This window comes from Lucilia sericata, unplaced genomic scaffold (genome assembly GCF_015586225.1).
Source record: "Lucilia sericata isolate MDLA Ls3-8-SP2 unplaced genomic scaffold, ASM1558622v1 Contig000646F_arrow, whole genome shotgun sequence".
Taxonomy (NCBI): domain Eukaryota; kingdom Metazoa; phylum Arthropoda; class Insecta; order Diptera; family Calliphoridae; genus Lucilia; species Lucilia sericata.
In genome coordinates, this window is record NW_023994652.1 from 155,732 (window position 1) to 171,314 (window position 15,583).

Sequence of the window (15,583 nt, forward strand, 5' to 3'; positions counted from 1 at the left end):
TCTATTGCATTCGAAAGATGTTTCACTCTTAAAAACACATTAAACGCATTTACAGATTAAATTGTTTTTGTGTGTAATTCATTAGATTCAAAGAGCGCGTTTGTGTGATAATTTTCTACTGTATTTGTATACCCTACATTTTGTGAAATTAAAAATAGTTTGTTAATTTGTCAAGTAAGATTATTTTGAAGAGATACAAGTGTCACTTTAGTCGGCTTTAAAGTACATGTTAGATTTATTGATTTGTCAACATTATTGTGGCAGTTATCGTGGCAGCACTGTAACTTTAAAAGGTTCATAAGGCTTCCTTTTGTTAACAAATTTATTAGATTTGACTGGTATTCAAAAGTAGTGCGGAATTATAGTTCGATATGCTAGAACTAAACTGGAATTGAACTAGAAGTGAACAACAACTGAACTAGAACTGAACTAGACTAACTAGAACTAGAACTGAACTAGAACTGAACTAGAACTGAACTAGAACTGAACTAGAACTGAACTAGAACTGAACTAGAACTGAACTAGAACTGAACTAGAACTGAACTAGAACTGAACTAGAACTGAACTAGAACTGAACTAGAACTGAACTAGAACTGAACTAGAACTGAACTAGAACTAGAACTGAACTAGAACTGAACTAGAACTGAACTAGAACTGAACTAGAACTGAACTAGAACTGAACTAGAACTGAACTAGAACTGAACTAGAACTGAACTAGAACTGAACTAGAACTGAACTAGAACTGAACTAGAACTGAACTAGAACTGAACTAGAACTGAACTAGAACTGAACTAGAACTGAACTAGAACTGAACTAGAACTGAACTAGAACTGAACTAGAACTGAACTAACTAGAACTGAACTAGAACTGAACTAGAACTGAACTAGAACTGAACTAGAACTGAACTAGAACTGAACTAGAACTGAACTAGAACTGAACTAGAACTGAACTAGAACTGAACTAGAACTGAACTAGAACTGAACTAGAACTGAACTAGAACTGAACTAGAACTGAACTAGAACTGAACTAGAACTGAACTAGAACTGAACTAGAACTGAACTAGAACTGAACTAGAACTGAACTAGAACTGAACTAGAACTGAACTAGAACTGAACTAGAACTGAACTAGAACTGAACTAGAACTGAACTAGAACTGAACTAGAACTGAACTAGAACTGAACTAGAACTGAACTAGAACTGAACTAGAACTGAACTAGAACTGAACTAGAACTGAACTAGAACTGAACTAGAACTGAACTAGAACTGAACTAGAACTGAACTAGAACTGAACTAGAACTGAACTAGAACTGAACTAGAACTGAACTAGAACTGAACTAGAACTGAACTAGAACTGAACTAGAACTGAACTAGAACTGAACTAGAACTGAACTAGAACTGAACTAGAACTGAACTAGAACTGAACTAGAACTGAACTAGAACTGAACTAGAACTGAACTAGAACTGAACTAGAACTGAACTAGAACTGAACTAGAACTGAACTAGAACTGAACTAGAACTGAACTAGAACTGAACTAGAACTGAACTAGAACTGAACTAGAGAACTAAACTGAACTAGAACTGAACTAGAACTGAACTAGAACTGAACTAGAACTGAACTAGAACTGAACTAGAACTGAACTAGAAATGAACTAGAAATGAACTAGAACTGAACTAGAACTGAACTAGAAATGAACTAGAACTGAACTAGAACTGAACTAGAACTGAACTAGAACTGAACTAGAACTGAACTAGAACTGAACTAGAACTGAACTACAACTGAACTAGAACTGAACTAGAACTAAACTAGAACTGAATTAGATATTCCTAATCAATTACTTAAAGTGTTCTGAAAGTTTTCTTTTGAATAACCTTAATCGCTCCAATGCAATTTTCTTTTATTTTCTTTACATTTCTAAACATTTATTTTTAAAAACTATGACTCATATTGAGTGCTAATCCCAATATAATGGCGTTTTTTCTTTCATTATTTATATTTCCTAAATTCCATTTTTATTATAATGTTAAAACATTAAACTTAATTTAATGACTATTCGAGTGAAAGACAAAAAGAAAAGAAATGGCCATTTAAAATGTTTATTTTGTAATAACCCCATTGAACTTATTGTCACCATTGGTATTGGTTTTATTACTGCATTTTATAATAATTTAAATGGAAAAAATAAAAATACTATAAATACATTTATAGATATGTACATTTTTTATGGTAATTAAATTATTTATTATTTACGACATTTTCTTTTATTTTCATAGTTTTTTTTGTTTTTTTTTTGTTTAGAAAGAGCAATATTTATGTTTAAAGACATTAAATAAATGAACAAATTTATGGTGAAAATAAATTTCTTTGTTTAGAAAAGTTATAGTAAATAATTGAAATAGTTTTGTATAAGATTTATGTTTTAATTTAAAAATTTTGATTAGAAATTGCGAACGTTTATGAAATCTTTGAAAAGAAAATGGGATTGTATTTTGATAAAAAAACTGTGTGATTGATTTCGGTTACGTACGTTAGCTCTAGTCTTGGTGAAGGTTTGAACTGATATTTGAAGAGTTTAAAGAAGTAACAAACAAACCTGAATAATGATTAATTGTAAAATTTTCTTTTTCTAAAGATATGACACTTCTACCAAACTTATTAGTCTCCAGATCCCCTAAAATTACAAGAGGTCTTTAGAGAATTCTAATATTAATTATTTTACATAAAACCAGATTCTTAAGCCTTAAGCCGCTTTTCAAAAAAACGACACAAATTAATGATGATTTGAAAACTTACACACACACAGTTCAAATTAACAATAACAATAAAAAAATAGTCACTTTTTATATATAAACAAAAAAATATTATTAGAAAAAAGGAATTATAAAACAACTACACATGATCAATTTAAAAAAAACAAGTAAGAAATTATAGTCGGGCGAGGCCGACCATATAATACCCTACACCTTTGTCAAAAATATAATGTGATTTATTTGCCATAATAAAGCATTTAAAGTGAATTGTACCTTGCCTCAGATATACATACTTAAGCCGTTTATTGTTGAATAAAATTGTGGATATTTAAGTGAAATTTTGATGGGGGCTTTTCATAGGGGCTAGGGTCATATGAGGACCTATTATTATGGAATTCGTGAGGGTCATCAATCTTGTATAGAACTTGGTTTTTGCAGCTTTTTGTGGAGAAGCCCTATTCGGGGGGTTCAGTCTTATGGGGGCTAGGTGAAATAATAGACCGATGTTAACCATTTTCAATAGGCTTCGTCTACGGTTCCATAAAAGATCATGTGCCAAATTTCATTGAATTATCTCCAAAATTGCGACTTGTAGTTTGATTACAAGGTTTACATGGACGGACGGACGGACAGACGGACGGACATAGCTAAACCGACTCAGAAAATGATTCTCAGCCGATTGGTATACTTTAAGGTGGGTATAGGACCACTATTTTTGTGTGTTACAAACATCAGCACAAACATCAGCACAATATACCCTCCCCACTGAAGTGGTGTAGGGTATAAAAATACCTTAAACCGCATTAACATAAGGGTTGTGAAGTGTTGTGTGAGATACATTTCAATGAATTGGAAGTGATCATAATGATGATCATCATGAGAGGACTAAAATGTTTCGAACATAAGCATTTATATTGTATTTTCTTTTGAAGATTTCGAATTTCAAATCCAGTTAATGATTTGGAAAATTACGTTTTGTATTCACGTTTGCATTTGTTCAAAAGAAAAACCACAAGATCATTATCATTATTACTTGTTCGATATTGTTTAACACGAACCTTCCTTTCAATTCAAATCATTTATAATCATTAGAAATGCTAATTTATATAAAACAACAACAAAAACAAATCAATTTAAAAACAACAATAAAGAATTTAAACAGAAAATTGAAACGATATAAAGAAACACCATTAAACAAAGTCACGAATATATTTATGTAGAATATTAAACTATTAACAAATTATGACATTTGAGAGAAAATAAGCGGCTTAAACGATCCATTAACACCCTAAATTAAAAAATGATCGTCAATTTCAAATTATTTCCATATAAATATTAGGAACATTACGAACATAGAATCACCATTCTCTTACTAGTTGCGATCACTTGATAAAACCATTTATTTGCTTTAAATATTCCAGATATTTATATGTGTAGTGTAGGGCACTCAATCATCTTAAGAAACAAAAAACAATTTCCCTCCCCCCTTTCCCTTCTCAAGTGTCGCATTAAATTGATTAACACACATGAAGTATTTTTTCAAAAAAAATCATATTCTTTCATGATCGTTTATTTTTCCATTTGTTCTTTAATCAATATTGCTCCCATTGTTCTTCTAAGAAGACCACCTCTTAAGCGAAAGTGCCATGAAATTCCAGACAATTGATATAAAATACTTTTGACAAATATTGACATTAAAGAAATTTAATATCAAGAGAGAGAAAAAAAATTGATTGAAATCGTACAAAATATACGCACTTGTATTTATTTGTTTATGAGACAGACATATGACTCGGTAAATACCCTGCAGTTCGGGGAGTCTATAACAATCTACAATGGTCAAGGACAGCGAAATTTAGCTTCCATTACAACTCTAAATATAGTATTTCTCATAGATTCAATAACTGCAAAAAAGAAAGATTAAAGTAACTCCCTACTTATTACATTACTTTGGTACAATAAAGTGGTAACTGACTTCCCCTATGGAGAACTTAGGTAATGATTGACCTTCTCCCTGCATTATAATAAGTGCAAACATCTCAACTTATTCAAAATTATATCGAGCCAACCAAGTTGTTAAACCCTTAAGGAAATTACTGTTTCAAAGTGATACCTTGACTCCTCGTAAAACAGCGGGGTACAAAAATAACTACATATAAATGTTAAGATATGAGTGTGTGTAAACATTAAACATTTTCAAAAAAAGTCATTAATAAAAATTTAATGATTTGAAACGATCGGATGGTCAATCAATCGTTTTATTGGTGATGTTGAGAAAATTATGATGACTCATATCCCTTTACCTCTTGCTCGCCCTACTTTTTTCGAAAGAAAATAAAACCATATAATCAAATAAATTCAGATATATCCCAGATGCAGTTTAAGTGAAGCATATTATTTATGATTTTTTTTACCTTTCATCGAGATCTATGCAGATCATACATTTATATTAAAGAAGAGGCAAATACCTTTCTGTTCTAGTTCAGTTCTAGTTCAGTTCTAGTTCAGTTCTAGTTTAGTTCTAGTTCAGTTCTAGTTCAGTTCTAGTTCAGTTCTAGTTCAGTTCTAGTTCAGTTCTAGTTCAGTTCTAGTTCAGTTCTAGTTCAGTTCTAGTTCAGTTCTAGTTCAGTTCTAGTTCAGTTCTAGTTCAGTTCTAGTTCAGTTCTAGTTCAGTTCTAGTTCAGTTCTAGTTCAGTTCTAGTTCAGTTCTAGTTCAGTTCTAGTTCAGTTTAGTTCTAGTTCAGTTCTAGTTCAGTTCTTGTTCAGTTCTAGTTCAGTTCTAGTTCAGTTCTAGTTCAGTTCTAGTTCAGTTCTAGTTCTGTTCTAGTTTAGTTCCAGTTCTAGTTCAGTTCTAGTTCAGTTCTAGTTCAGTTCTAGTTCAGTTCTAGTTCAGTTCTAGTTCAGTTCTAGTTCAGTTCTAGTTCAGTTTCTACTTCAGTTCTACTTCAGTTCTACTTCAGTTCTACTTTAGTTCTAGTTCAGTTCTAGTTCAGCTCTAGTTCAGTTCTAGTTCAGTTCTAGTTCAGTTCTAGTTCAGTTCTAGTTCAGTTCTAGTTCAGTTCTAGTTCAGTTCTAGTTCAGTTCTAGTTCAGTTCTAGTTCAGTTCTAGTTCAGTTCTAGTCCAGTTCTAGTTCAGTTCTAGTCAGTTCTAGTTCAGTTCTAGTTCAGTTCTAGTTCAGTTCTAGTTCAGTTCTAGTTCAGTTCTAGTTCAGTTCTAGTTCAGTTCTAGTTCAGTTCTAGTTCAGTTCTAGTTCAGTTCTAGTTCAGTTCTAGTTCAGTTCTAGTTCAGTTCTAGTTCAGTTCTAGTTCAGTTCTAGTTCAGTTCTAGTTCAGTTCTAGTTCAGTTCTAGTTCAGTTCTAGTTCAGTTTCTAGTTCAGTTCTAGTTCAGTTCTAGTTCAGTTCTAGTTCAGTTCTAGTTCAGTTCTAGTTCAGTTCTAGTTCAGTTCTAGTTCAGTTCTAGTTTCAGTTCTAGTTCAGTTCTAGGTTCAGTTCTAGTTCAGTTCTAGTTCAGTTCTAGTTCAGTTCTAGTTCAGTTCTAGTTTCAGTTCTAGTTCAGTTCTAGTTCAGTTCTAGTTCAGTTCTAGTTCAGTTCTAGTTCAGTTCTAGTTCAGTTCTAGTTCAGTTCTAGTTCAGTTCTAGTTCAGTTCTAGTTCAGTTCTAGTTCAGTTCTAGTTCAGTTCTAGTTTCAGTTCTAGTTCAGTTCTAGTTCAGTTCTAGTTCAGTTCTAGTTCAGTAGTTCTAGTTCAGTTCTAGTTCAGTTCTAGTTCAGTTCAGTTCTAGTTCAGTTCTAGTTCTAGTTCAGTTCTAGTTCAGTTCTAGTTCAGTTCTAGTTCAGTTCTAGTTCAGTTCTAGTTCAGTTCTAGTTCAGTTCTAGTTCAGTTCTAGTTCAGTTCAGTTCTAGTTCAGTTCTAGTTCAGTTCTAGTTCAGTTCTAGTTCAGTTCTAGTTCAGTTCTAGTTCAGTTCTAGTTCAGTTCTAGTTCAGTTCTAGTTCATTTCTAGTTCAGTTCTAGTTCAGTTCTAGTTGAGTTCTAGTTCAGTTCTAGTTGAGTTCTAGTTCAGTTCTAGTTCAGTTCTAGTTCAGTTCTAGTTCAGTTCTAGTTCAGTTCTAGTTCAGTTCTAGTTCAGTTCTAGTTCAGTTCTAGTTCAGTTCTAGTTCAGTTCTAGTTCAGTTCTAGTTCAGTTCTAGTTCAGTTCTAGTTCAGTTCTAGTTCAGTTCTAGTTCAGTTCTAGTTCATTTCTAGTTCAGTTCAGTTCTAGTTCAGTTCTAGTTCAGTTCTAGTTCAGTTCTATTCTAGTTCAGTTCTAGTTCAGTTCTAGTTCAGTTCTAGTTCAGTTCTAGTTCAGTTCTAGTTCAGTTCTAGTTCAGTTCTAGTTCAGTTCTAGTTCAGTTCTTGTTCCGTTCTAGTTTAGTTCTAGTACATTCCAAGTTTAGTTACCATTTCAGTTATATTTTGGAACTCGTGTATATCACAAAAATTTAATTTAAAATAATGAAAATAAGATTTTCTTTCAAAAACTTTACAAATTCTTATAATAGTACAAACAAATATTAATTAATTTCACTTTCTATTTAATTTCAGTTTGCAAAGAATGGCTAGTGAGAGAAGATGGTGCATTGGCATATAAGTTACAGTCGCAAGAAAGTAAGTTAAAAACAACAACCTTCTTTTAAACCACTAATATTCCATAAATTTAACTTTCAGTTAATGATTTCTATAAAGGCAATCGCACTCGTAATGCAGTAGTACGTGAAGATTTTCCCACAGCTTTACAAGAGCAAATCAAAGAAAAAGAAACAGCAGATAAGCAAGTAGAGCAATATAGAAGAAAACTAAGAGAGCAGTAAGTTTTATAAATAGTATGCAAAACTAAATTAAACTTAATACTTAATTACTTTGTATAAACAGGGAAGAGCATGATAAAAGAGTGGCCAAAGAAATAGCTGATAAGTTAGAGAGAGATATACAAGAGCAAAAGCTAAGAGAATTAAAAGATAGCGAAAAAATAGCACAACAAATGCAGGTGAGTAATTGTTGATATAAAATTAAAATATGATATTAAATATTTTAATAAATTCCGTAGGAAATCTATGTTAATCTACCACCTGTACCACCGCCCTCCGCCAGGGATAAATCCAACAAGGTACCACCACCTAGACCAGCCAAAAGTTCTACTTTACAACAACAGCATCACCATCAACAGCAACAACCTATATCACCTAATGGTTATCGTAATCCTAATAGTCCACCATTTCCTATTGTTTTGCAACAACATCATTTTTCCAATAACGATGGTTATGTAGGTTTAGCTTTACAGGCAACGCCAGCTCAACAACGTAATCACCATCAACAGACGAATAGTGCTCAACATCACCAACAACAAAGATCTCCCACAAATAATAGCAATCATATAGTGGTAGGTGGTGGTGATAATAATTTATCACCAACACAGCTACAACAACATCATCATTCATCATCCTCATATCGTCCTGGCTTATTTGAATCATCTTCATCAGCTTCAATTGCTTCATCATCATCGACAGGCTCGGCTAGCAGACGCCACAATAATGTATTTGATTCTCAGCTAACCATGAATACAAGTTTTAATTTACCACCCCCTCTAACACCCAATTCACCACTTACACCCCTCACGCCCAAAACACCAACACATGCATTTATGCACACACCACCACCATTGCCACCAAATCACCCGGCCACCTTAACACCACCCACACCCCATGCACAGTCATCCACAAGCCATCCAGACATTGAGGAAATCATAGAATATTCCGATGTGGCCGATAGTATAAGACGTTATGATATCACCAAATCCCTAGATACACCAGATTCATTACCACAGCACATTACATCAACATCTTCCTCACCAGCACATCACCATCAACAACAACAGAGTGCTAGAATCAATCGTCTTATGTCACCATCTAATGAAAATCTTTTAAAAAATGATCACAAATTTCAGAAACTTTCACCGGAGAAGTACGATCAAATGGTGGGCAATATGAATGGTTTGTTAAATGGAACCGGTGCTGCTGGTGGTAGTAGTGTTGCTGCAGCTTCTGTTGTTGCCAAAGAACGTCAGATTCAGGAACATGCTGACGACATAGAGTTATATGTTGATCCCTGTGATTATGCCAGTTTGAAGGAAATCGGTCTACCCATGCAGGAGATCAAAGAGATGAGTGCCAAATTGAAACAGGAACAGAAAGATGCGGTAAGTTTGGGAACAATTTTGGAACAAAGTTCAACTCTAGTTATATTTTAGTTATATTTTAGTTCAGTTCTAGTTCAGTTCTAGTTCAGTTCTAGTTCAGTTCTTGTTCAGTTCTAGTTCAGTTCTAGTTCAGTTCTTGTTCAGTTCTAGTTCAGTTCTAGTTCAGTTCTAGTTCAGTTCTAGTTCAGTTCTAGTTCAGTTCTAGTTCAGTTCTAGTTCAGTTCTAGTTCAGTTCTAGTTCAGTTCTAGTTCAGTTCTAGTTCAGTTCTAGTTCAGTTCTAGTTCAGTTCTAGTTCAGTTCTAGTTCAGTTCTAATTCAGTTCTAGTTCAGTTTTAGTTCCAGTTCAATTCTAGTTCAGTTCTAGTTCAGTTCTAGTTCAGTTCTAGTTCAGTTCTAGTTCAGTTCTAGTTCAGTTCTAGTTCAGTTCTAGTTCAGTTCTAGTTCAGTTCTAGTTCAGTTCTAGTTCAGTTCTAGTTCAGTTCTAGTTCAGTTCTAGTTCGGTTCTAGTTCAGTTCTAGTTCAGTTCCAGTTGAGTTCTAGTTGAGTTCTAGTTGAGTTCTAGTTGAGTTCTAGTTCAGTTCTAGTTGAGTTCTAGTTCAGTTCTAGTTCAGTTTTAGTTCAGTTCTAGTTGCAGTTCTAGTTCAGTTCTAGTTCAGTTCTAGTTCAGTTCTAGTTCTAGTTCAGTTCTAGTTCAGTTCTAGTTCAGTTCTAGTTCAGTTCTAGTTCAGTTCTAGTTCAGTTCTAGTTCAGTTCTAGTTCAGTTCTAGTTCAGTTCTAGTTCAGTTCTAGTTCAGTTCTAGTTCAGTTCTAGTTCAGTTCTAGTTCAGTTCTAGTTCAGTTCTAGTTCAGTTCTAGTTCAGTTCTAGTTCAGTTCTAGTTCAGTTCTAGTTCAGTTCTAGTTCAGTTCTAGTTCAGTTCTAGTTCAGTTCTAGTTCAGTTCTAGTTCAGTTCTAGTTCAGTTCTAGTTCAGTTCTAGTTCAGTTCTAGTTCAGTTCTAGTTCAGTTCTAGTTCAGTTCTAGTCAGTTCTAGTTCAGTTCTAGTTCAGTTCTAGTTCAGTTCTAGTTCAGTTCTAGTTCAGTTTCTAGTTCAGTTTCTAGTTCAGTTCTAGTTCAGTTCTAGTTCAGTTCTAGTTCAGTTCTAGTTCAGTTCTAGTTCAGTTCTAGTTCAGTTCTAGTTCAGTTCTAGTTCAGTTTCTAGTTCAGTTCTAGTTCAGTTCTAGTTCAGTTCTAGTTCAGTTCTAGTTCAGTTCTAGTTCAGTTCTAGTTCAGTTCTAGTTCAGTTCTAGTTCAGTTCTAGTTCAGTTCTAGTTCAGTTCTAGTTCAGTTCTAGTTCAGTTCTAGTTCGGTTCTAGTTCGGTTCTAGTTCGGTTCTAGTTTAAAAAGGGTTTCATATGAATATTTGATTATATTATTTATTTAATATATTTCAGTTATTGGCCCGTCGTTTACAGAACTGGAAGTCCATGACGGCATGTCCTTGGAGGAAAGAGATCGTATGTTGGCCATCGAGGCCCAAGATAAAGAATTAGCCAAAATGCTGCAAGAAAGAGTAAGTTTAAATTTTTAGTACAAAACAATATCGCGTTTATCACGAAGCCATGTTCCACCAACATAAAAGAACTTAGCTCCTGCGTTTCTAAAACATTTTGACAAAATTTACATAGATCAAAGAGAATTTGCCTTAATAACTCATGTCCATCTCAATTGCTTAGTAGTCTATTCTCTTCATGTTTTTCTCTCTATTTTCTTTAATTTATTTTTTAAATTTCTTTTCTATTTCTCTTTTAACTTTCCTATTTTAATATGCTTTCGTTGTTCTCTTAAACTAAGATGGATTTTACTACGTGGGAAATTTTAAGACCAGGTGTAGCCACCGTAACTAGGCGTCCAAGTTTATGTCAAGTTTTAGCTAATGTTCGTTTGGAAGCATTAACTGGAATGTTTCCTCGTGTTACGACATCGGGACTAATGGTTTGTTTTAATGTAGTTTCGGTTGTTGTGATTTGATGTTCACACTCATATTTGTATGAATAGATTTATTTTCATTCATCATTAAAGGATCACTTTTCGCTCATTCGTGAGACCTTCCCGATTTTAGTTGTATTTAAATTTTTGTTAAAGAATTATAAAAGAATTGTTGTTTGGGATTTTAAGAAGATATAAGTAGTATCTATGCCTATAAAAGGCAAAAAATAGTCAGTCCAGAGGTCGTGGGTTTGATTCCCCCCAGAGCCTCTTGTAAGGCCCCATAGTGTCTTAGGTGCAATTCTTTGAATCTGATGTAAAATGAATCCTCCTTTTAATCACACTAACTAGGTTTAGAAGATATCTGTAAGTGCGCCTATATCCTGACAGTGTGCCTATTTGACAGAAATGTTTCCAGACCCCAAAATTTTAAAAGTTAATTTACAAAGTAATGGATATTGTTCAGATTTTTTCACGATTAATAGTATATACGAAATAGAACAATATCAGAACCCTTCGAAATTTCGATTTTAAACAAAATTTAGACAGATATCAGATCATATTTTTATTGAATAGAAATTGTTACGAAACTTTCTCAATAAAAACTTTTTATATGGAAATTTTTAGCAGAATTTTGGTCCTTCCAAAGGTTGGTCGTTACTCTATAACAAAATTACTGAAACACATGAAACCATATAACAGCCAAATTTACTATAAGAACCCTTGGGAACCTAAAATTATAAAAATTTACTTTCATTGTACCACATTTTACTAATTTCTCTATTTTCTTCCATTTTATAGGAAAAAGCCAAAGCAAAACGTGCCAAAGAGAAGGCACGTCAACGTAAGAGCCAACAGAAGGAGCCACAAACTCTAACCAATGGTGTACAACCACACAATGGCCCCCTACAGCCAGTGCCACAGCAAGATTATATGACTTCGTCATCAACTTCCTCATCCCGACATAGTCACACTCTGTCCAATGACGGTGGCAGTCTACAATATCAAAGAGATCCACCACAAGAAGATCCCTTAGATTTAGAAGCCTATTCCAGTCCAATAGATGTCCTAAAACACACGCAACGCACACAAAATGGTTGCCTAACAAATGGCAGTTTAACACGAGACATTGCCAGTCAACAGGCTCGTCATGCTAGTCTCAATCGAGAAGATGATATCTATACACTGCCAGTGGATAGTTGCCGTCCGGGACCGAGTACCAGTGCTAGACCGGCCTCTATGAGTGTGGGAGCAGAGACACAAATACAAACGGGTTATTCACAGAACTCCATGACTAGGTGGGTGGAGATTTTTACATTTAGAAAACTTTTTATTAATATTGTTATGTTTTTTTCCGTTAGATCTGAAAACTATTCCATACACTCTCATGACTCTTTGAATTCACGCCTTAGTGCCGGTTCGAAAACACAAAATTTTGGTATATATGTATTGACAAGTGGTTTATGTGAAAGAATATATTTGTATTAACTGTGAAATTTTTATTTGATTTCAGATCAAAACTCCAGTCCCACTCCACCTTACATGCCAATTCAAGGTACAAGACGATCAAATTCTAGCGAAGATCGTAAAAAGAAAACCAAGGACAATAAATGTACTCATCAATAAAACTCTACAAGATATTTAAAAATCAAAAAGAAAACTCTCCAAACATTTATACCATATGCAAACATACAATATTTATTATTATTATTATTATATAAAACAATTAAATTGTTATTATTCTCGAAAATAAGAATGATAGAAAGATTGAAATGTCTAGTATTTATGTATTTAATCCCTTAATCTTAAAAGTACTTATTCGTCTTACATACATAAAATAATCAAATGTCAGTGTTTTTGAAAACTCCATTATCTTAAATGTAACCAAATATTTAGACAACAAATCCACTCTTTTGGACTTTTTATAACATATCATTATTTTAGTCTTGAACTTGAAAATATTTGATTTTTTTATAGAATTTCTATACAAATTACCTAAGAATAAATGAACTGACTTATAACGCTGTTTACACTTTGAGAACCTAATGTTATATCAAAGAAAAGCTTTAGTTATGTAGCTTTTTTCAAAGTGTCATTAACGATATATAATCTTTTTGCTCTCTCTCCGACAACTGTCTCTCTCTGTAGTTAAATACTTTTTATATAAATATTTTTTTTGTATTAATTTTATGACAAAAGTTTTATGTATTTTGTAGTTAATTTTTATGAAATTTATTAAAGAAATTTATAGTCTTAATCAAATCAAAATTTTCGAAACTATTCGTAATCAAAAAGTATAAAATAGTAAAAGTAAAAAAAAAAAAAAACACTTTAAGTATTCAATATTTAAGGGTATTTTCTATGATCTATTATAAAATATTTTTTTTCCTAATATTTAAGCTTTACAAAATAAACAACTAAATATTCATAAATTATAAAAAAATATATTAAATTTAAGTATTTTTTTAATAATAACTTATAGTAACTTTCCGCCTAGAAATATTACCATGATTTATATTGACAATCTGTTATACATCAGCTTTGAAATTTCGGACTTGAACAAATTCTTAATTGCAGCTTTCTGGATCCTTTGTATTTAAGCATGAATATCACAGGACAAGAATTTCTTCATCACATCAAGTTATTAAGATTTTTGGCCGGCACAAAGATAACTTTAGATTCAAAACTAGTTATATAATCTGAAAGTTCAAGGTTCAACCTTTCTTATATATTATCTATATATATATCTATATATATAAAAATGAAAGTGTGTTTGTATGTATGTATGTTTGTGTTTGTTTGTGCTTTATAGACTGCTAAACGGCTGGACCGATTTTCCTGCAATTTTAACAGTTTCTTCCTGTATATCTGGAAGGAACTATAGGCTACTTTTTATTTTGAAATTTCATGTGGGCGACGTACCACGCCCACATTTAGAAAATATTAAATTAGTGTATCTGAGATAATATAATAGTAAGAGTCTTCAAATTTTGTCGGAGCAACATTATTATCAATATAATTATTTAAGACAAAAAGTAGGCGGATTAGCATTAGGGGGCGTGGCACCTCACATATAAATTAAATACAAAAATTCGTTTATCTTGGAAACTATTACAGTTAGAATATTAAAAATTTGCACGAATAACTTTAATATCCATGTAAACATTTTGGGAAATAAATTGGCGGACTACCCATGAGGGGAGCAGCACCTCCCATATTAATAAAATACAAAAATTGGTTTATCTGGGAAACTAATAGAACTAAATTCTTCAAATTTTGCACTAAGAACTTAAATATTCATCTGAACATTTTGGAGAAAAAAGAGCGGACTTTCGTCATGGGGGGGGCTTGGAGCCCCCATATAAATTAAATAGGAAAATTATTATATCTGAGAAACTATTAGAGCTAGAATCTTCAAATTTTAATTGAAGAACTTTGACATTCATGTGTACATTCAGAGAATAACGGGCGGACTTTCAATGGGGGGGGTTTGGCACCTCACATATGAATTAAATACAAAATTTCGCTTATCTGGGAAACTAATAGAACAAGATTCTTCAAATATTGCAAGAAGAACTTTATTATACATATGAACATTTTGGAGAAAAAAAGGGCGGACTTTCATCTGGGGGCTGTGAGTTCCCATATGAATTAAATAGAAAAATTCGTATATCTGAGAAACTATTAGAGCTAGAATCTTCAAATTCTACATGAAGATCTTTGACATTTATGTGAACATTTAGAGAATAACAGGCGGACTTTCAATGGGGTCTTGGCCTATATGAATTAAATACAAATTTTCGTATATCCGGAAAAATATTCGATTTTTTATACCCTACACCACTTTAGTGGGGAGGGTATATTGGGTTTGTGCTGATGTTTGTAACGCACAATAATATTGGTCCTATACCCACCTTAAAGTATACCAATCGGCTCAGAATCATTTTCTGAGTCGATTTAGCTATGTCCGTCCGTCTGTCCGTCTGTCCGTCCGTCCATGTAAAGCTTGTAATCAAACTACAGGTCGCAATTTTGAAGATAATTCAATGAAATTTGGTACATGATCTTCTATTGTCCCAGGGACGAAGCCTATTGAAAATGGTTAACATCGGTCCATTATTTCACCTAGCCTCCATACGACTGAACCCCCCGAATAGGGCTTTTAAACTTTGTAATCAAACTACAGGTCGCAATTTTGGAGATAATTCAATGAAATTTGGCACATGATATTTTATGGTACCGTAAACAAAGCTTGTTGAAAATGGTTTACATCGGTCCATTATTTCACCTAGCCGCCATACAACTGAACCCGCCGAATAGGGCTTTTAAGTTCATAATTATGTTTAATATACTCATATCTCGACAAAAAGCTGCAAAAACCAGGTTCTATACAATATTTGATGACCCTCACGAATTCCATAATAATAGGTCCTCATATGACCCTAGCCCCTATGAAAAGCCCCCATTAAAATTTCACTTAAATGTCCACTATTTTTTTCAACAATAAACGGCTTAAGTATGTATATCTGAGGCAAGGTAAAATTCAATTTAAATGCTTTATTATGGCAAATAAATCTCATTATATTTTTGTCAAAGGTGTAGGGTATTATATGGTCGGCCTAGCCCGACTATATTT

At 33.1% G+C, this 15,583-nt stretch overlaps 1 protein-coding gene across 1 annotated transcript in view; it reads left to right on the forward strand.

The window, feature by feature from the left end:
* The window catches only part of LOC119607028 (BUD13 homolog), a 57,134-nt gene extending 43,778 nt beyond the window's left edge, over positions 1–13,356 (forward strand). The window contains 9 exon segments of the mRNA XM_037960745.1: positions 7,331–7,393; positions 7,454–7,592; positions 7,658–7,772; positions 7,833–8,981; positions 10,413–10,428; positions 10,431–10,531; positions 11,749–12,245; positions 12,309–12,385; positions 12,461–13,356. Of these exon segments, the coding sequence (XP_037816673.1) occupies positions 7,331–7,393; positions 7,454–7,592; positions 7,658–7,772; positions 7,833–8,981; positions 10,413–10,428; positions 10,431–10,531; positions 11,749–12,245; positions 12,309–12,385; positions 12,461–12,573 (2,270 nt within the window). The 3' untranslated portion in view covers positions 12,574–13,356.
* Positions 13,357–15,583: the final 2,227 nt, after the last annotated feature.